Raw genomic sequence first — 23097 nt, forward strand, 5'->3', positions numbered from 1 at the left:
CCGTCAAGTGATGTGGCACCAGATAAGAACACATTTTCCCCTTCCTTAACGTCTGGGTAATGATTTGTTGTATGGATTCACGGTTAATCTGCAGTTCATCCGCTATCATGCTCACAGTTAATCGCCGATCGTTTGTGATTAATGTCCTCACCTTCTCAATGTTTTTGTCACTGACGGCTGTCACCGGTCTTCCGCTACGGGGTTGTTAGAAACACTTTCCCAGCCTCCTCGAAAATGGGTGAACCACTCGTACACACACTTCAAGGACAGTGCTTAATCTTCATAAATATGTACCAGCATCGCATGCATTTCTTTTGGTGTCTTGCCAAGCTAAAAACTAAAGTGTACATTGATCTTTTGGTCGTTCATGTTCCAGTTCGCAGTTCAGAACCAACGCACTAAACATGCGCTGCATTAAACAGGTGGTAAAAACCTACTGCTACGCAGGTGCAGCGTTGTATGTCACTAGTGTTGCCGGATCGACCGTTGTGAATGCATTCAGCGAACTTTATTGTCACAGGTTGTATATCTTACTGCATTCCTGACAGAAGGCTCCCCGTGCCTATGCAGCGATGTTCTATTTGGGATTACACAGCAGTATTCTAGATCAGATAAGGAAGCCCATAACTTACGAAGGTAGTGCACAGGTAACAGGAAAGAGGAAGGTGAGAGATTGAACAAGGAATAATCTTTGCATGCCGTATTATGAAATGATGTAATGAGAGAAAAGAGAATACTGGCATTCCTCCCTTTTCTGTTTCAAGATCCAGCAACATTGTGCAACGTTCAGTCAGTCGCTTCCAGATTCAACGATCGCATTCATTTCAGCCTTGAGTGATCTAGTTTTGGTGTGTTGTGTTCAGGTGTTCAGAATGCCAAAAATCAAAGCATATTTAAGTTTCCATTTGCAGCAATACATTGGTGAGTTCAGACATTTTTAGTACAGATGAGAAAATTATTGTCAATGGATCAGCAGTTGAAATAACGCAACATTTAATGAAGTTCATTATATGGATCTGTACTGATTTTTACTCAGCTGTGATTGAGGGAATTTTCCACCTTTCAACACTTTTTATTATAGCCCTTCATATACTTAGGACTAACACATTATATGTTTACATTAAATTAGGGCATGTTTCGTCTTGATTGGAGACACCTTCAGTTGAAATACATTTCTAAAATTGACAATAGACAAATTTAAAACATACAAAGAACACTTTAAAAAGTTATTTAAAACATTTTCTGTCTCTGGTATTGCTTTTTTCTTAATGTCTATGAAGTTAAACTTTCTTCTTATGTACAGACTGCTGGTGTTTTTAATGTTGTTATGCTAAAAGGGACACTTTTGGTTGGCAGGGGAAACTTTTAGAATAACAACATTAAAAAAACCAGCAGTCTATTTATAAGAAGGTTTTAAGTATTAAATGTAGGATGAAACATTTCATCACAACAGTGTTAATGAGAAGAGGACATTTAACTTCAATTAGAAGAAGATAATATATACTTTTTTTAAAAGTAACAAAAATGTTTTAAATAACTTTTTAGTGTCTTTTTATCCAGATGAATCTACTTTGAGGGAACATTATCTTCCAAAGTACTATGAGGAAACATTGGAAAATATTGGAGATATGTGTGAAAACACATGAAAAACCATGAGAATAGGAGGAAGCCATCTAATGTACTTAATTTGCAACAAAGCATGAGACAATTGTGAATAGTCGCAAGATTAGCTCATTTTATATATTCATACCACTTAACTAAAAGGGATTAACAATGAATTGTAGGAATTACAAAAACCATTTCACAAATATCATATGCAAGTAAAATCTTGCAGCATATCATAAATGAACATCTGAAGCCTAACATTACAGATATCATCTCTCATCAGAATGGTCGGCTTTTTTCAGGGAAAAAACAACTAGGGAACAGACCAAAATATAGCTTCCGATTGAGATAGCTAGAAATAAAATTCAGGAAACTCAATCGTCAAAAGTTACCAGTGTTTCGCCCAGAGTGCGGCATGGGCTCATCAGTTGGATACCGCATCTTTACCAAGACACTGGCCGGCTAGCACGCCGGTAGCGACATGACTGCAAGCCATACATGTGATAAGCACATTGCAGTGCCGACGTACTAGGGGAGAATTGCATATCCACTTGCTATATTGCCCTGTCGCACTCTGGGCGAAACACTGGTAAATTTTGACGATTGAGTTTCCTGAATTTATTTCTAGCTATCTCAATTGGAAGCCATATTTTGGTCATGCTACGCCATATTTACTTGCATATATCTTGTGTTATTTATCTTTGGGCATCATATGACACAGGCCTTTGATTGCAGGAGGAGGAAGTAGCTTCTGCAGCTGTCAGGAAAGATAGGGCTGACCAGGAGGGGAGGGGATCAAATGAGGTGGGTAGGGTTGAGGCTCTGGTCATGGGGAATTCCAATGTTAGACATATGGGGAAAGTGTGTGGAGGAAAGGGAACCAGGGTAGAGTGTTATCCAGGAATTAGGTTGAGGCAGATGTTGAGGAAAGTAGGAGAGGAGGAGAAAAAGGAGAAAGTGGTAGTGTTTCTTGTTGGTACTAACAACATTAAGACAAGCAGGTATAAGTACCAACATAGATGGGGATGTGTGGTATCTGGTAAATGCAGCATGGGTGAAGTTTAAGGAAGCAGAGATTGTTATCAGTGGAATACTGTGTAGGAAGGATACTGACTTGAAGGTGATTGGGGATTTAAATGAGACTATGGGGTGGATATGTGGGAAACTGGAAGTGAGATTTCTAGATCCTAATGGATGGGTAGGAGATACAGATCTGCGCTCAGATGGCCTTCACTTAAACCACAGTGGTACATATAAGTTAGGAAATTTGTTTAGAAGGGTTTTAGGGAGGTACATTCAGGAAAACGAGGTGGCCTAGGGAGTGGTGATAAGGCTACAGGGAACTGGAAGTCAAGTAGCGATGACATAAAAATGATAGTGCTGAACTGTAGAAGTATTGTAAAGAAAGGAATAGAATTATGTAATTTAATAGATATATACTCACCAGATATTGTAATAGGAGTTGAATCATGGCTGTGATATGATATAATGGATGCAGAAATATTCTCACGGAAGTGGAATGTGTATTTACAATTGTATTTATTATCCACAACAATTCAATACATAAAATGTTTATTGTCCTAAAAGGACATTACAATACAAATATTAATTGGTACATGTTTCGCTTGCTGTATCGAGCATCTTCAGCCATCTTTTATATGACTGTCTCACGGTTAAGCCATTCATGAAGTCCTATTGTTGCACATTAAAAATGTTTTACACAATAAAATGTCGTCACACTTAAAGAGTAAGCAAGACATTTTTATTGTCAATTTTTCTTGTGTACTGTTTAAGTGTGACAACATTTTTTTGTGTACAACATTTTTTTAATCTGCAACGTTATTGTAAATAGGACTTAATGAATGACTTAACCTTGAGACAATCGTATAAAAGATGGCTGAAGATGCTCGATGCAGCGAGCGAAACATGTACCAATTAACGTTTGTATTGTAATGTCCCTTTAGAACAATAAACATTTTATGTACTGAATTGGTATGCATAATAAATACAAGAATTGTAAATACTAATAGCAAGTTCAATACGGGTAAAAACATGAAATTGGTCTTATGCAACTGGAATGTGTATCGTAGAGATAGGATAGGAATGGTAGGAGGGGGAGTATTCATTCTGGTGAAAGAAGAATTTGTAAGCTACGAAAAAGTTAAAGAGGACAAACATGAAATTCTAGGTGTAAGGCTCATCTCTAAACATAATAGGCAACTTGATGTATTTGGAGTGTACAGACCGGGAAACTGTAATAATAGCCTATATGAAAGTGTCAAAGCGGATCAGAACAAGAAGAGGGCGAAATGAGGGTCAATGATCCAACACCTGACCAAGAAGTTTCCTTGACAAGGGTGATGGAAGAAGAAGAAGATAATGAAACTAAGTGACCAGTATATCTTCCAGGCAATTGCTGTTCTTCTCCTGATCTCTTTATCCAGCCTACTCCAAAAGGACATCATCTGCCCAAAATAGACATGGTTCCTCTGTCAACTTTTATTGGTTCCTCGAGACTATTTGTTATAAACATTATCTTTGCTTCTATTCATTATAAGTTCTGCTTGTTACCGGGCGAGTTGGCCGAGTGCGTAGAGGCGCGCGGCTGTGAGCTTGCATCCAGGAGATAGTAGGTTCGAATCCCACTATCGGCAGCCCTGAAGATGGTTTTCCGTGGTTTCCCATTTTCACACCAGGCAAATGCTGGGGCTGTACCTTAATTAAGGCCACGGCCGCTTCCTTCCAACTCCAGGCCTTTCCTATCCCATCATCGCCATAAGACCTATCTGTGTCGGTGCGACGTAAAGCCCCTAGCAAAAAAAAAAAAAAAAAAAAAAAAAAAAAAAGTTCTGCTTGTTTACTGTGCTCATACAGGTTGTTCAAAGTTTACTGAAGTTCTGAGTGATTCACTGAGAACAGGATATCATCTCCAAATCTCAAGTTGAAAAAGTTTTCAGCTACTGACATGAATGTCTTATTTTTCATTGCAGTCCAAGTCTTAAAACATTTCCTCCAGCTTAAGCAATATGGATTCTCCTTGGTGGAGTCTCCTCCCAGTTTTTAAAGAGACTTCAAGTTTGATTCTTACTTCCCTTTGATAGTAGATATATCAGAGAATTTTTACGAAAGACTCTGGATAAGACACTCAAAAATCATGAATGTTTGACTGTATCAAAAGGTTTGGTAAAATCAACAAATGCCAAACACAGTTCCTAGCTGTGTTTCTTGTATTTATCAATGAGATTGTTAACAACATGGAGACAGTCAGGTGTAGAAAATGCAGATTAGAAACTTGCTTGTCCAACTGTCTAATTAGTATCCAGTATTAGTATGCCATTTTTCCCAAAAGTATCTTTAGCAAAAATGTTATACATGCAAGACATCTGCAAAAAATAAATAAAACTTCATGGAATGTAATAATTATATGAAAGTGTTGTTTTATTAATTTTTGAAAAGTATAACAGTTTAAATCTAGTTATATTTCCTAATTCCCTGCATATAACTTGCACACCAATTTTTAAACTTGACATTTTCAGGTGGAAAAGTGAGTAAATATGGTATAAAACAAAGAACTGAGCAGGAATGGCTCAGTTTTGGATACTGATAACTAGAGTCTGGAATTTTATTTACTATTGATCCATGAAATATATACGGCACATAAATATGTAACACAAAACCTCAAAATATGTAATATCAAAATTACAAAAATGTTTCAAAATGCTTTTATTGAGCATGAGAAGTAGAACACAGATTGATTTTAAACAAATTACAATGTAAATAATAGTCACATTAGACTGTGATGCAGATGTCAATCAAAGTGCAAAGCACTGTATATTATCAGGAGTCAAATTCATATATGTATATTCTTATACAATGAAAATGATCGCTCATCATCTCAGGAGGTTGCTAGTGCATATTTAAATAAATGGATGCATCTGGGAGCAATGCCTTTTGGAGGTTCTTGTGACTCTCCATTGAGGATCTGGCTAACAATAAACAAACTCCTGTAACCTGGATTTCTAGCAAGAAATGACTGAAAATTTTTGGTCTACTGATCTGTGAACAGCATTCAGTTTATTTCTCATGTCACAGATGATGTTCAGAATAACCTACAAGTTACCAAATTTTCAATATTTTCAGGAATTCAGCCAAAGTTAGATTTGAGGTACACAACATCCCAAGCACTTTTAGGACTGAACATTTTTTGTCTCTCTCTCTCTCTCTCTCTCTCTCTCACTGATGTGGCTGACTCAGGAGGGAGTCAACAACAGTCTTAATATCTTGAAGGTGTTCATGATACAAATTAACTGTCTTTATCCAAGTGCCCCAATGTGTCAACTTGGGCCATGAAAGAAGTGTCGTTTATGGTAGGTGCTCCCGGAAAGACTACACATATAACATCGCCTTCACAAACACCTTCTTGGTTGAAGAACAAGCTGATTGACTTGAAGGAAGTGACTTTGTACCTTTTCTGAAACATGGTGAATAGCATGGGCCAAACACGTGAAATGGATGAGGTGGGAATAGAATACATTAAATGCAGTTACAGTCTTTGACATATAGGCTGTTGAGTCAGTGTACAGTACATTAAAAGAACTCTCTTCTTGTACACCTCAAGGACACAAATCTTTTAGACTCTCATTTAAGAATCAGGTAATTTTTGTGCGATCTGTGTGTTCTAGGACTCAGCTGGCAATTATATACGGTTTGGATGTTTTGTCCCACAACCAAGTTTGCAATGTATTGGCCAAAGAATAAGAAAGTAGATAAGTAGATAGATAGATAAATAGATAGATAGATAGATAGATAGATAGATAGATAGATAAAGTAATCTTTAAAATGGCTTCCTCCACATTGATGAAAATTGGCATCTGCAGTCTCATTTTGTGTGCTGAAAGTGAATCTGAACTTGAAAAAAAAATGTCCTATCACGTACACCTAATTCTATAACAGGCTAATATTTACATTTAGAATAACAAATAATAAGTGAAGTTCAAATTGTCATCAATAATGTAATATTGGGCTGATATAACAGTATTAAAAATATGAATATATATGCATGCCACATTTCTTTCCTTTCATAATGAAATAGAAAATAAATTTTTAAAAATAGGGCTCAGTACGGTGCTGTGCTGTGCTGTGCATTAGGCTGATTTATTGCTTGCTGGTGCCAGGCTGCCTTCTAATAGCTGATAGGTGGAATTCTAGGATGCAACATTTCCCATTATAAGGTTGAGTATGATTTGAACTTGTATGCAGCTGTGCAGATATTTTCCTAGAACATATTATGATCATCACATTGTTTGCTAGAAATGGAGAACGTCACGGCATGTGCATACTTTCACCAAACTATTTCTGTTATGTCAGTGGACAATTTTCAACAAAAACTCAACATCGAATTTTATTAGACTGAATCAAACTTATTATTGTTATTTTGGAAGTCATGTGAAGGGTGAAAAAAAAAAAGAAGTTCCCCACGTGTGTTGCATAACTTGTTATTCTATTTCAACAAAGTAGTTCAATGGTGAAAACTCCATGGCTGAGTGGTCAGCATCTTGTTCATTGGTCCTTGTGCTATGGATATGATTCCTGGTCAGGCCATGAGATTATAATCATAAATGGTTAATTCTATTGGCTTGGAGACTGGGTGTTTGTACTGTCTCCATCATTCCTCAACTCACACACCACATATAATACTATTCTACACCACATCAACGCACAGTTTCCTATACACAGCAGATGCAGCCTATCCTCATTGGCGAGCCTGCCTAACAAGTGCTGAACCAGGCTAGCAATGGCCATATGTATAATGATACACAGTGTGTTTGTAAAGTCTTTGGTCAGTAAGAAGTCTGTTGACGCTAAGTGGGAGAGCTACCTAAGGAGTCCCTCGCAAAGAAACTTTACGAGTTGGTCTTATGTGTAGCGTTTATTTGAAATATCAAAAATATGAAAAGTTCAAAAGTACATCAGTAAATAGCTTTGAAACCCTACCATAACTTGATGGACACACTATATATTTTTTTTTTTTTTTTTGCTAGGGGGCTTTACGTCGCACCGACACAGATAGGTCTTATGGCGACGATGGGATAGGAAAGGCCTAGGAGTTGGAAGGAAGCGGCCGTGGCCTTAATTAAGGTACAGCCCCAGCATTTGCCTGGTGTGAAAATGGGAAACCACGGAAAACCATTTTCAGGGCTGCCGATAGTGGGATTCGAACCTACTATCTCCCGGATGCAAGGACACACTATATTACAACTAGTGGCTTGTCACAGCAATAGCTGTGAACAAAGACTAAACTGATGATAAAGGAAGCGTGAGAATAACAGAAAATATACTGAACTCCAGAAGACCATTCCTTTGCCATTAAACTTAAACTTCCGTTGTGACTATCCATATGGAATTTTTTGAACCTTGGCAATTTACAGAATTTTCACAACAAATTATGTTTGCAAGACTTGAATCACATAAAGCTGGCCGTATAATGCTTGGCAATTTTCAGTAGGCAGCAATCTGTAATGTACTTATGAATCATACCTGAAACTTAAAATAGTAATGTACCATTTCATTGCCCTGATTATATTGAAACGAGATGTTACGACACCAATGTTTGCCATGCATCGTAATAAAATGACAAAGATTATATAGTAGAGAAATACATTAGAAGAAAGTACAGACATACAGAATTAAATAGGCCATGATTATGTTATAATAAAAGTACAGACATATAGAATTAAAGAAGCCGTGAATGTGTCGAAAAGAATAGAGACTTAACGAATCAAGTAAGCCATGGTCAGGAAGTAATACATTCAGACCTATAGAATCCATGCGGCCGTGATTAAGAAAAATGCAGAATATTTTAAATTGTTAAAATGGCAAAGTGAACAATCACATTTTACGTTGAGCATCAGAACGAAGTTTTCACGCGAGATTCAACATGTAAAGAAGGAGGAAGCTGTTTTACGAAAGAAGATTTGATGAATAATTGGAAGAACGAGTAATATTATAAAGATATTATGCCAATTCCCAAATAAATATCAAGGTTATCGAGGGTAAAAACTAAAAGGAGAAGAAGAGTTAAGTTATCGGAGACCAAAGCTCGGATTGAAAATTAACAAGAGTTACTTAGAGGAAAATAAAATATCGCCAACTCCAAGTACATTTACATCAAACTAGAAATTATATAAAGTACTTTACAAGTCTTATAACTGGAGAATTTTATTGAATTTTGATGGAATAATCTGCTTGAAAATAGAAATTAGACACAGGAGAATTTGTTGTGTAACTGAATTGTGGAATTAATGACGATGTTAAATACGTTTTTATCGCATGTATACGACGGCACTGAGATGAGCAACTAAGCCGAAGATGGGGTTGACAACTGATGGACACTGACCAGCTGTTTCTGCAAGCCCGAAACTGGTAACCACTGCCCAAATATGACGCAGCCATCACCTTGAGCCAGGGGACCAAAGAAGATCGAGTTTGAATCCAGCCCAGTCCAGTAGCGCGAGCAGATATAAGCTAAGTTCCATGTAGTTTTATCTATTGAGAGTAACCATATATATTTAACTTTAAGAAGTAGTGCGTTGATGTTGGTAATGTGATTTTAAAAGGTCGACATTTATATCTTCGAGAATTGATTTCAATGTGCAGTGTCCTCGCAAAGAAATTATTATAATTGTTTTAAAATCATGGATGTAGGTAGTCTTCGATTACGTAAATCAACATTCATATGTAGGGATGCTTATAGTCAATTGTGGAGAGATTTGAAAATGATACTTCGACTATTGCCAAAGAAAAGTGCTATACATAATGTGATTTAATCCTGCTGTAATGCAGAGTGGAAATAGATGGTTTCATAGGATATTAAGACTTGGTTATCGCCAGATTGTCACCGCATGTAAGTAAATACGAGCCTGATACATTCATACATGTATTTCTTTTACAGGAAAAGAGTGATTATTTGTATTTGAATAGAAATTAAACCCATTAATGCATCATTGTCATATGATAATGGAATATTGAAGTGATACGCTGCTAAAGGAGAAATGATTGATATTTATATTTGTATTTAAGAGTACATACGATGTAATGATGAGATTATAAGTATGAATATTCTGAAGGATATATTTGTTGATATGACTAATGTGGAGATATAATGTTTACGATTGGAATATGATGAGAGATATGTGTTGATATTTTATTGGTAGTAATTACGCGACATAATACTAACTATAGGTTATAATTGTCATGATTGCGGCATGATTTTAGTAGTGGCATAGGATGTTTTGGGTTGATAGGATATTCATATGGTGAAATACGTTACAGAATCAGTAGGCTGATAACTATATACAGTCATCAGAATAAATTTCCAAATAATAAATATTAAGGTGTAAACCTGATATCTTCTAGGAGAATTTCACATGTTGTACTAAGTCCTGTTTGATTTATGTCGAAGCTATGTTTTGATGGGAGAAAGCATCTTCATAATTTGAGTTTCTGCCATTGACAAGTAGATAATTATCACCAACGATATTCTCTAAAATTCCGTGATTTAGTGATTGAATTTAAATGCGATTGTGAATCTTGATAGATGTAAGACCTGTTAGGATAATGATTAGAATTTATTAGATGATTCCTACATGATTTTTAGGAAATAATATGTATATATTTATCCAGTAACAGGTGAAACTTGTTGATATTTTTTTTATTTATCGGAATATTATAAGAATAGCCATTTGAAGCTATGACATTTGGAACTTCGCTTTTTCTGCTAGCATTATAATTGAAATCAAGGAAGGATATAAGAGAAGATTAATGACTTGATGAGAGGATAAATAAGCACTTTTGACTTTATTCGCATTTTGATTTTATTCATACTCTTGATTGTATTCATATTTTTTAAATTTTCTTGACACTTTGATTTCATTAATATTCGGCAAGATTGTTACTTAATGAAATTGATAATTATGATAAATGATACTTTGTAAAAAATTTCTTTACATCTATGTTTATTAAGAACCACATTTCTTTAATGAGATAATGATATGATTTCAGTCAAGGACTTTATTGATTAATTCTTTGAATGAGGATACGACGAATGTAATTAGATATTTTAATAATTGAATAATTCATCCCAAGACAGTTCATGATCATGAATAAAACAAGAATATAAGAACTTAAATTATTATTATTGCAATTTATTTCATTATTATAGCAGATTAGTTTAAATTTAATTCTTGCAGGATTATTGGCTGGATGAATTTAAGTGATGATTTTTATTTATATTTAAGAAAAAATGGATTTGCTGGTAAACTATAAGAGAGGATATGCGGGTTCCCACTTGATCTCACGTTAAAAATATTTTTTTTTTTTTGATGCACATTAGTTACACCTGAGAGGTATCATATAGAAAATCAGAGAATAAGTTGACGCCTACAGTGAAACGTGGAAAGGAGATTATTACCCTAATCAAAAATTATGAAGGCACAAAGAAAATTTATTATTCACGGATTAATGGGGATAGATGTAGCTGCCGATACATAGCATCATATTTAATGCACAATGCATAAAATTGACTCCAATACGTGGAGTAGTCTGAAGAGGAGAAGTTGTCGGTGCAGTAAGGATGGTTAGCAGAAAAGGATGCAAAGGACGTACTATTATACTGCCTTTATGGTACATGAAATCATCATCATATAGCATCATACCTTTAAGTACGTTGTTTACTTGAGGTTATGGATAATAACCAAACCACTGTGGCAACATGAATTAAAATGTCCATTTACTATTTCCGCAGTGAAACGTCAGAGATGGATGGAGCAACAGCTAACATTCTGGTGATAACTTGATTTCACAGAGCCATCTATTGGACTAACGTAGAAAGATCTGCATAGACAACTTTCACAGAGTCCTCTATCGGGCTGGTATAGAAAGATCAGTGGAGACAACTTTCATAGAGCCATTTACCGGCGAATACATCGACTGCAATGACCTATGCATTGTCTTCGTTGAATAAATGGCTATTTCATACAAATAAAGAACTTAATGAAATAAATAATGTTTTTCTAGTAATCCTGAGATGGAGATCTATCTTTTGATGTATAATACATAGGTATTAGTATTGCAGTTTTCTCACAATATTGTGTTACATGTTCAAATTATATATATAGATGGAGAGGAAAAAATCTGGACATATGTCTTAGTTCCCACGATATGGCATGAACTGACTAGCGATTCAAATAATGAAAATGAAAGAACAAATGCAAATCAAGTCAAATTCCAATTTTTCAATTACTTGACTAGTCATAGAGATGACTGTCATTTTTGTCTCAAAAGGATTACAGGATATTGAAAGAAAACTAAATCTTGGATCAGTTCACAAAAGGACTCCTAATCTCTCCCATCGCCAGAAGAATCTGTTCCTCTGATAGAAGAAACAGATCTGACAGAACCATCAACTCCCTCCTTCCATCTTAGAACATAAAAGAAGCTCCACCTAATTCAACAAAGTGAACTTTATGATTTAGTTAGTGATTTTACAATACTAAACAACAAAATGAGCTTTTGAGATCTAGGCTACAATGGAAGCTCCTAGCATTGGATACTAGAATTTCATACAAAATACAGTTGTTTTGTTTGTTTATGAGACAGCGGAGCAATTGATTCTCCCTCAATGTGAAAGACTAGCCTCCTAGAGAGAATTATATTGCCGGACTGAGTGGCCCAAGCTATATCAGGGTTTAGATACAGAACACGGACAAACTTGGAAGAAAAATTTCATGCTGGGTTTATACCAGACTGCCGGGGAAAAAATCAAAATAGAAAGACAAAAGAACTTAACAGCTAATTCAAAATTGATTACTAAAAATTTAAACAAAAAAAACAATGGTACATATTATCTGGAGACATTCTTAAGTCCAGTGATGTGTGTATATTAACACTTCAATGTTCTTACATTTTAGTATCAAGTACGAGTACAAGTAGCGAATTGTAGTCTTGGTATCTGGTTTATATAAACCTTGAATCACAGCAACTGTCATAAGTAAGGTGAGGATTTGTTGGCTCCAAACATCCCCAAAATAGGGAGGCAAATTAGCCCTTAAAATGACAAATAAGGAAAATCAGCCCTAAAGCTCCAGGTTAAAAAGAAACAAATGTCAATCTTGATGCTTCATTTAATGGATCAAGGTTTTATTTAAATACATGGGTCAGTAATATCAAGAAATGGTAAATACCAGTTGTTGCCACTTTCTTGTCCCCTCATCCATTACTCATCAACCAACACCACTTTCAAGTATGGTTCAGATTGATATAATTCATATAATATTTGGTAACATATATTTGTAGTTGCAATCCCTTCCTCATGAATTTCTTTCATTTTCCACAGAAATTTCACCTGCGCAGCTGCAATGTTGCTTCGCACCATTAAGAACTTCCATCATTACACCTTTTGAATTTTAAATCAATCAATTTTAAAATCCTGTTGTACTTCCATTGTGGCCTGTATCATCTCACATTTCACCAACCAGCTTTTTTGCTGTAGGAAATTCAACCCGGTTGTACAATGCAAAACTTTTACACCACACAATGCATTTATTGAAATTATCCATCCATTGACTTCCTTAATACGATGAGGTTCTTACCTGGAGACCTTAAATCGTTATTTCCGTAGATCAAAAAGGAAGATTTTGCTTGATTAACAGTCGACAGTTCTCACCCTGACTTCATATGCATGTGCTATGTGCTCCTGTGCTTTGGCAACATTGTTCACTGGCCCACAGTTGCCTTCTCAAGCAAGAAGTAGCTATGCACCCTATAAATTATCTCCCGCGTTTGTCCATGCAATACTGCACGCCTTTTACCTTCTTCACCCATCTCACAGTTAATCGACACCACCACCACCACAACGCTCCAAGCAATAAAAAATTTGCTTAGAACTAGAGTTGCCAAGTGTCCTGTATTAAATGGGATTTCCTGCATTTGAAGGTCTGTAGTACTGTCCCATTTTAACAGCATACAAGATGCCCTTTTTTCTCCATGCTTACACAACTCACTTCTTCCATGGTCAAAATGATCTATTTACAGTAGCATTTACCAATCCTGCATGTCAGTTCATTATTCTTTATCTAGCGATTCTGCACTATGATCAAAACGTTTAGTAGGCGAGCAAACCGCTGACACCAAACCCAAGCGCAGAACTCACGGAAGTGAGACAGATGCATCTGGTTTATATCAATGCAACAATAACGAAACCCTGCATTCTTTCATTTGCAAATGCTTTTAGCAGAAATTGTTAAAGCTGGCAATTTGTGTTGTGCTGTGGTGGGGAAATTAAGTCATTAATAGATCAACTCCTTCCAAACCTTCTAACCTTATAACATTGTAATAACTTATCTGGAAAAGGTTTACAACCTCAGTAATGTTAATATTTATTTTAGAGGCTTTACATTTGAAAGATGTTATATTTTCTGGTTTTGAAGGAGATTAATTCTTTCAAATTTACTGAAATTTGCCTATCTTTTAATTTGTATAGCTTTTATGAAAAATTTTCTTCCCACAACATTGAATTACGTGATGCTGGAGCTAGATATACCTGTACTGATACTGATAGTGATCCGAGTTGTAATGTGAACTCAAAATGGGTACATTTTTTCTCTAAAGTTAATTTAGATGCTGTTCCAAATATACTAATGTTGGTATCTTATAAAAATTTTAAATGCTATTTGTTCGGGGCGTTGACCTGTAGAGAACTTTTGCTCCTACTTGCACCATGGGATATGAACCTTGCGTGTAATTGGAATGGAAGGAAGTGTAGTGTTGAATGTGAGGAATGGAGCGTTAAGGACGACACAAACACCCAGTCCCCAGGCTAGGGATATTAATCATTTACAATTATAAACTCCTGACCCGGGAATCGAACCCAGGGCCGCCGGATGACAGGCGGACGCGTTGCCTCCTACACCGCGGGGCCAGACATCTTATGTACTAAGTACAGTATACGTGGTTCGAATGTGTATGTTGAAAGATTTTTTCAGTTCTTAAAAACAACTGGAAAGATGAAAGGAATAGAAGTTCAGCAACTCTGATAAAGTCAGAAATTCAAGTTTCACTTAATTTTGATCATACTTGTCAGAAATTTCATGACTTGATTAAGGGAGATTCTGCATTACTGAAAAAGTCTAAGAGTGAAGAAAAATATGAGTTTAAAACTTTTTATGTGCAAAATGAAACAGCAAAATACTGTAATAAATTTTGTGCCTACAATGTAATTATAGTACAGTAAATCTGTGTTTCCTTGAGCAAATGTCATTATGTCGTGTCGACATGACCTGTCCTTTATTGGCATTTCAAAAACCTGGCAACTATACTTAAAACTGACAAGTGGAGCAATATCACTGAAAATTCAACCAGCACATTTGCACAGCATCACCAGGACAATACTGCACACTACTGGATGAATTTCACATAGTTTGCCAAGGCACACATCAGGACAAGTGCCTTCCAAAGTGGTGACTGCTTTACATGTTTCTAATTCAGCTAAGTATATACTTTATGTGCCCAGATGTGCAGTGTGCTGTGTCCTACAATGGTACATGTGCAGTGCTGGGCTCACAAACTGAACTTTGTTGCCAGTATGTGGTCACTTGAGCTCCAAAACCTGAACACTTTTGTGTTGAATGCCAAAACATTATTCCTCAATGTAAGAAAAAGAAAACACTGATATCTCTCATTCCTGAAAGAACGTAACATAGAAGATGAAACAGAGTCAACGGCTTTTCCATTACCAGTGGTGATGAGATGGAATTCTTGATAAATTTTTTTTACAAGTTGCTTTATGTCGCACCAACACAGACAGGTCTTATGGCGATGATGGGACTTGAAGGGGCTAGGAGTGGGAAGGAAGCGGCCGTGGCCGTAAGTAAGGTACAGCCCCAGCATTTGCCTCATGTGAAAATGGGAATCTATGGAAAACCATCTTCAGGGCTGCCGGGAGTGGGGTTCAAACTCACTATCTCCCGAATACTGGATTACTAGCCACACTTAAGTGACTGCAGCTATCAAGCTCCATGAATTCTTGATACAAGTCTGTTCTTTATGTTGGTGAGCATCTTCAAGTCTTGGTAGACTTTTGCAAAGGAGGAGCTGCTATACACTTTTTTATAACACCATTTTGATTTTTACTGGCAGTGCAACTTTTCTAAAGGAACAAGGACAGTACCTTACTGACTTCATCATCATTCTAGAAAGATATTCATATCCATTCCCTCATAAGTTCCAGAGCAGAACTGGTGACTTCAATTAGCAGGAAAGATTGACAAGATCAGATAACTGTTTGGAAATTTGGGAGACCTTTCCGAGATAAAGTTGACGAGGCTAAGGATGTTGGACATTGTGTGTTCATTACATGGTCGAACTGTTTGAAGTGAAGAGCATTGCTAGAACACAAACATCTGTGAGGGGAAACAGCAGCCAATGCTGAAATTCTGAAAAACCTTGACAGTCAAGTGCTTCTTTCAGGCAACCTGTATCTTCAGTCATTTGCAAAAGAGTGTATTCAGAAAGGTGAAGACGTTAATGTTCTTGACACATTACTGAGCATAAAGAAAGACCATAGTGCATTTGTTGATTGTTGTGCGAAGTCACCATGGATGCTGTGTTAAAATCTCAACAGTGAACAAGCAATTTCCTCTTACGGGAATATCCTCATATTATTTGTATGTACGTGAGATTATATGGTATTATTCAACCAATTAAATGTTTTCTTCTAGCATGATGTAGTACAAATGACACTATTTTATTTGCTGCTACAACCAAATTTCAATGTTTTTTTTTTAACCTGCTTTAGTTAAGAATTTCCCACAGTTTTTCCATTAGTTCATTCACTACTCCTTGGGGTCCTCACTGATTGACATCCAACAATATCAAACTATGTACATCCTGGTAGGCAGAGTGAAATCCACTCCAACTTTCCTGCTGCAAGCCCTGAATCATATTCTACCACCTCACCCGAAAAGGAAACATGTATTACTTACAAGAAAAGAAAGAAGTGATGCATCAATAGACCTCTGAACACAGAAAGTATGAAGTCTGTGGAACTGCTGGTTGATACCCTCGAACTGCCGGGGTCCAAACCAGACTTTTGTCACTTGTGAGTCCTTAGAGATGGAATAGTTAAACACATCACCTGGAAACAAACCAGAAAATACAATCTCTTTCAAGTTTCTTAAATCAAGTTAGAAATGTAACATTCCCTTCTTTTATAAAATTCAGACCAAAATCTTTAAACATGAAGGAATAGTGTTTCCTAATTCTGAAATAAAAAATACTGGAAAAGACTGAAGTGGCAAATGTTTGAATACTAATTACTCAGAAGGTAAAAATACTAATATGCAAAATATACAGTGTAGGGAGATGGTGAATCCACTGTGATCAGCCACCAAATATTCATGGGAAAACTATACCTAATTGGGTTAGGAGGAAATGCCTACTTACAACCCTACTGGGGCATGCTGACCAGGTAGTAACAAGGGGATGGAATAGCTAAATGGATTTCATCAAGATGACTAGAACAAGAGACTGTGGGAAGTGGATAGAATGGATCAGAGAAGGAATCCAGATGCTATAATGGCATAATGCAAAGGAGAAGAAGAAGAAGAAGAAGAAGAAGAAGAAGAAGAAGAAGAAGAAGAAGAAGAAGAAGAAGAAGAAGAAGGAGGAGGAGGAGGAGGAGTTGCAAGACATTGAAAATTATTAACAGGAGCTCAAAAATGGGATCACAAAGTACAAAATTTCTTAGATATCACCAAAAGATATGAAACGAAAATAATAACATATGAGAACTGAAACATAGTACACCAAGATAAACACAATGAAAATGATTGTAGGCAGACGAAACAGCAGGAAGGGTAGACCAGGACAACATAATCTATGAACACAGTTGAACATTGGTTTTTTGCTCTTTGTTGTATATTGCACCAATATACGTCTTATGGCGATGATGGGATAGGAAAGGGCTAACTGGGACTGAGAAGGAAGTGACCATGACCTTTATGAAGGTACAGCCTGCTGTGAAAATGGGGAAAGATGGAAAACTATCTTCAGCACTGCCAACAATGGGGTTTGAATCCATTGAATCATTATCTCTCAAATGCAAGCTGACAGCTATTTGACCCAACTCCCATAGCCAACCTACTTGAGCCGGGCTGAGTGGCTCAGATGGATGAGGCGCTGGCCTTCCGATCCCAACTTGGTAGGTTCGATCCTGATTCAGTCTGGTGGTATTTGAAGGTGCTCAAATATGTCAGCCTCATGTTGGTACATTTACTGGCATGTAAAAGAACTCGTGCAGGACTAAATTCTGGCATCTTTGCATCTCCAAAAACAGTAAAAATGTAGTTGGTGGGACGTAAAGCACATAACATTATTATTATTATTATTATTATGAACTTACTCTATCAGAAAAACACTTTCCCCATCTACAAACAAACCTATCTTCAGATAAACGGGCTGTCTCATTAATCTTAACTCTTTTACATCCATTTCTTCTCAGCCCCGAAAAGTTTGCTTCTACTTACAAGTCTCATCAGTTACTGAAAGGACCAGTTTTGACAGATCTTGTCTTAATATAGGAAGTGTGCATTTACAGAAGAAGAAAGCTGGATGAACACAGGAAGAGGGCAGAAACAAAGGACAAATATTTATACAGCAGGCACATAGGACAAATACATATGGAAAAAACAAACTCATTCATGAAAATGGAACAAATGAGTGACAAGTAAAATAATATATAGGAAACTACGAACAAGGATGTACAGGGAGTTTGTGTATCTAAGAGACTAGCTGGTAGCGATTAGTATTTATACGAAGGTCGATCAAATAAAATGGGATTTCTGTTCCTGAATATCAACAGCTGGTAGGACTGGCTCCGTGCTTCTGCTATGCCTCGGCGGGACCATTAGGAGTGGGGAGAGCATGCTGTTAGATATTTCCCCGTTGTTTCATCAGTAACACTCATGATGTCGGAGCAACAGGTGCACCCCTCCACTCCGCAACACATAATTATAAAATTTCTTGCTCGCGAAGGAGTTACAATAGCGGAAATTTGCCAGAGATTCACTGCACACTTCGGTGATCAAACACTGTCAAGGATAGGTGTGTTTGCATGGGATAAAAAGTTCAAGGAAAGATGAAAACATGTGGAAGTCCGGCTCCATGGCTAAATGGTTAGTGTGCTGGCCTTTGGTCACAGGGGTCCCGGGTTTGATTCCCGGCAGGGTCGGGAATTTTACCATCATTGGTTAATTTCGCTGGCATGGGAGCTGAGTGTATGTGTCGTCTTCATCATCATTTCATCCTCAGTACGACGTACAGGTCGCCTATGGGTGTCAAATCAAAAGACCTGCACCTGGCGAGCCGAACTTGTCCTCGGACACTCCCGGCACTAAAAGCCATTTGCCATTTCCATGTGAAAAATCAGCAACACAATCGCCGTCCTCGGACCAGCATTACAGACAAAAGCATTCATGTGGTTAAAGACATTATTGATGACGATCGACGGGCGAGAGTATCAGAAATTGCAGAACAAATCAGAATCAGTTATGGGAGCTGTCAAGCAATCATCAGAAATAACCTACAGTTCCGTAAGGTGTATTTCAGATGGGTCCCTCGCCTTTAGAAAAAAATCTGAAGTTGAAACGTCTGGAGGTCTGTCAGAGGCCTACAGCAAGGTTTGCAGAAGAAGGTGATGCATTTTTGAGTGGGATTGTCACCTGCGACGAAACTTGAGTCCACCACTATACTCCCAATTCCAAACAAGCCAGTAAGGAGTGGCGGAGGAAAGGGGAGGCAGCACCAGTGAAAGCCAAGACCCATCTGTCAGCTGGCAAGGTTCTTGCAACCTTTTTTTCGATTGGTGAGGCATTTTGCTGATTGATTTTTTTGCATGAGCAATGCACAATCAATGCTGCTTACTACTGTGACATGTTGAACAAGGCGAGGGTTGCATATTGCCGTAAAATACGAGACCAACCGATTCGGCAGGTCATTTTTCTCCACGACAATGCGATGCCCCATACTAGAGCTCTAACTTTCTCCAAGGTACAGGAAATGCACTGGACTACACTTTATCATCCTCCTTACAGCCTGGACTTATTGCCCTGCGAGTTCCATTTATTCGGACCACTTAAAGAAGCTCCAGAAGGGCAACGATTTGAAGATAAAGAGAGTGTGGAAGACTTTGTGCGCAACTGGCTGGTAACACGACCCTGTTCTTTTTACAATGAGGGCATCAAAAAGCTCCCCATATGCTGAGACAAATGCATTTCCAAAGTAGGAAACTATGTGAAAAAGTAAATTGTAATTGCCTTGTGTTTTTCAATAAATGAATTTTAATAAAAAATATTATCCTGTTTATCCCCCTTTGACGACCATACATGGAATGATTGGAAGAGTCAATCGCTTCCACTATCTTGGCGAACGGGTCCACCCCAATGATAGAGATGGTACATCCATCCTAGAAAGATGTAACAAACTCAATGCAGCGTACCAACAATCCCACAACCATTATAACAAGAGGTGCATTTCGAAGAAGGCTAAGATCTGTCATTACAAAACTGTTGTCAGACCACAGGTTTTGTATGCCTCAGAGACCCTGCTGATGAAGAAAAAAGGCGCCATGGATGATCCTAGAAAAAACCGAAAAGCGTATCCTCAGGAAAATTCATGGACCGAGATTGCTCCCAGATGGAACCTACAGACTTAAATCGAACTCTGAGCTGTACTGACAGTTAGAATCAGCCAATACCAGCATGTGACGTAGGAGGCTTAAGTTCTACAGACACCTACAATGAATGGACAACCAAAAAGATCTTCTCTTTGGTTAAAAGCTACAAGACTGGAAGCTTGTGGCTTAATGAAGTACAGACGGACTTGGATTTGGCTGGGATTTTAGGCAGTGATATAGATCGTTCCAAATTTTGTGCTATGGTACAGTCTTGGACCCCACTACCTAGATTCCCTAGAAGTCGGAAGCCCTTTTCACAGGAGAGAACGGAGAAATTATCAGCAGGGCTCAAGAGATATTGGGAACGAAGAAGAGCATTGAGGAAGAACTAGTCATCAGCGCTCTTTAGTGGGCTTAAATCAATAATAAAATCCTGTTTATATTTGATCCGCCCTCGTAGCATATCTTCATTTGAGGAAAAATTGGTGCACCACCAGAATGAAATATATATACTGTACATAACATTATTATGCTCAATGGGGCGTGTGAACAAGAACAAGTTACCAGTCACTAATGAATTACAGAAGGACCAACCTCCAATTACTTGGGAAGAGACAGAAAATGGCCTGAAGAAAATGAAAAGTGGAAAGTCAGTGGGAGCAGATGAACTAACAGCAGGCATAATTCAGGCAGCTGGGATCCCTGGAATACTGTGGCTACATCGAACACTGGGAGTTATATGGAAAGAGAACAAGTTGCCAGATGAATGGAAAAAAGGAATTATAATACCATTGTTTAAATAAGGAAGTAGAAGGAAGTACACCAATTATAGAGGCATCACCCTTTTGTCACATTGCCTTAAGATGAAGATGATCATAGAACAGAGACTGAGAGAAATAATGGAAGATTATTTTGAAGAGGAACATCATGGATTTAGAAGAAATGGAGAAACCACAGACCTGATTTTTTCACTCAGGCAGTTAATGGAAAAATTTTGGGGGAAAAAGGGAAGGACTTGATAATAGTGTTTTTGGATGTTGTACGATGGTTGTGAAAGTAGTGCGCAAGTAGGATATGGATGATCTCAGTGGTTTAAAATAAGAAGAGGTGTCCAACAAGGGAGTTCTCTTTCCCCATTGCTCTTCATTTCACTCATAGATACTATTATAAAGGAACTCGAAGAAATAGATAAGGAAGATCTTGATGCATTTGTTTTTGCTGATGATTATTTCAGGAGAAACTGAGAGAGATGTTCAGAGAAGACTAGATCTTTGGAAAAGAAGTTAAAAGAAAATAAATTAACAGTGAGCAAGAGCAAAACAGTGGTAATGGAAGCATGACAAATACACCTTGTAACCTCACCCTCGAGGGAGAGAAGAATGAATGTGTGAATACCTCAAATATCTGGGGAGTACAATATCAAACGACGGAAGTGCCAAGAATGAAGTGTTGAACATGGCGCAAACCCTAGGACAGTAACGACAAACGCTGAGAGCTGTCTCCATGCCATAGCGATATGAATGCTCCGATGAATACTGGGTATCTCTTTGTAACCATCTAACCCACGACACCATTTGGAAGCATTATAGTGTGTCCTAAGGGCAGTATCCTCCACAGATGTCCAATCCGCTGAACACCTCAAAATCATCCGCCTCCGTAGCAAAGCGGTTAACACTAATGGCCCTGGTTCAATTCCCAATATTACTAGAGATTTTAAAATGGCTGGAGTGCTGGTATGTGGCTGAAATGGTACACGCAGGTCATCTCCATTGTGGGTGTGTCTGAAAAGAGCTGCACCACCTTGGGGCAAGGACATGAGTTTGATTTTTTAAACTTGGAAATCAAGGGCCAACTACTACGTGGGCAGCCAAAGCAAAGATGGAAGGACACCCTTAATAAGTATTTACATATCATCAGCCTGCCTATTCTTGCCTCTGCGACCTCTAATCTGGCAAGTCTTTCTCACTGAACTTCTATGTGAGACTGGATTATTAACATACACCAGATGTCTTGCTAGGATCATGCAACCGCTCGATTTTAATCCATGAATGCTGATCACTTTTTGAAACATGCTTTAGAGCGGTGAAATAGATACTTTTCACTTCAGCGCCACACAGAAACAGCACTCCCAACCTGATGCCCATCAAATGCACACTACATATCGACAACAGCGACACCTGACTGCTGCCATATCCTGTTTGCGCATGCCCGATCTTCGAGTGTCTGGACTATTTTGCCACTACTTTATTTACAGCACTTGTATTTTACTTGTATTATACTTTCAACTTTGCTATCATTGCTCTATGGTCACCTCCAAAGGCTTCCTCTGGCACAGTTGAAACACATAGTGCACTCCCGATAATTCGCGGTAATTAATGCACGCACTTCCGCGAATTATTATTATGGATAAGTTTATTAATGGCAAACCATAAGTGTAAGTTCTAGAACAATGTTACCAATTTAACCTTGTAAGAATATTTATAGCTGAAGATGTTCAAAATATGAACGAAACATATCCTATGTTTTAACAATTAAGCAATTAAGCTATCTGACGGTGAGATAGCAGCCCCGGTCTCGAAACCCAAGAATAACGGCCGAGATAATTTGTCGTGCTGACCACACGACACCTCGTAATCTGCAGGCCTTCGGGCTGAGCAGCGGTCGCTTGGTAGGCCAAGGGTTTGGTTTGGTTTGGTTTTAATGTAATGAATAGGTGGAAATCAAAGTTTTATTGTTCTCCTTTTAACCACGAATTATCTGCAGTC

The 23097-nt window shown here is 37.7% G+C and overlaps 1 protein-coding gene across 1 annotated transcript in view; it reads right to left on the reverse strand.

Moving 5' to 3' along the window:
- The window catches only part of LOC136876201 (uncharacterized), a 50898-nt gene that overhangs the window by 10007 nt on the left and 17794 nt on the right, over positions 1-23097 (reverse strand). The window contains exon 2 of the mRNA XM_067149949.2: positions 16644-16795. Within this exon, the coding sequence (XP_067006050.2) occupies positions 16644-16795 (152 nt within the window). The remainder of the gene's footprint in view (positions 1-16643; positions 16796-23097) is intronic.

Source organism: Anabrus simplex, chromosome 6 (genome assembly GCF_040414725.1).
Source record: "Anabrus simplex isolate iqAnaSimp1 chromosome 6, ASM4041472v1, whole genome shotgun sequence".
Lineage (NCBI taxonomy): Eukaryota > Metazoa > Arthropoda > Insecta > Orthoptera > Tettigoniidae > Anabrus > Anabrus simplex.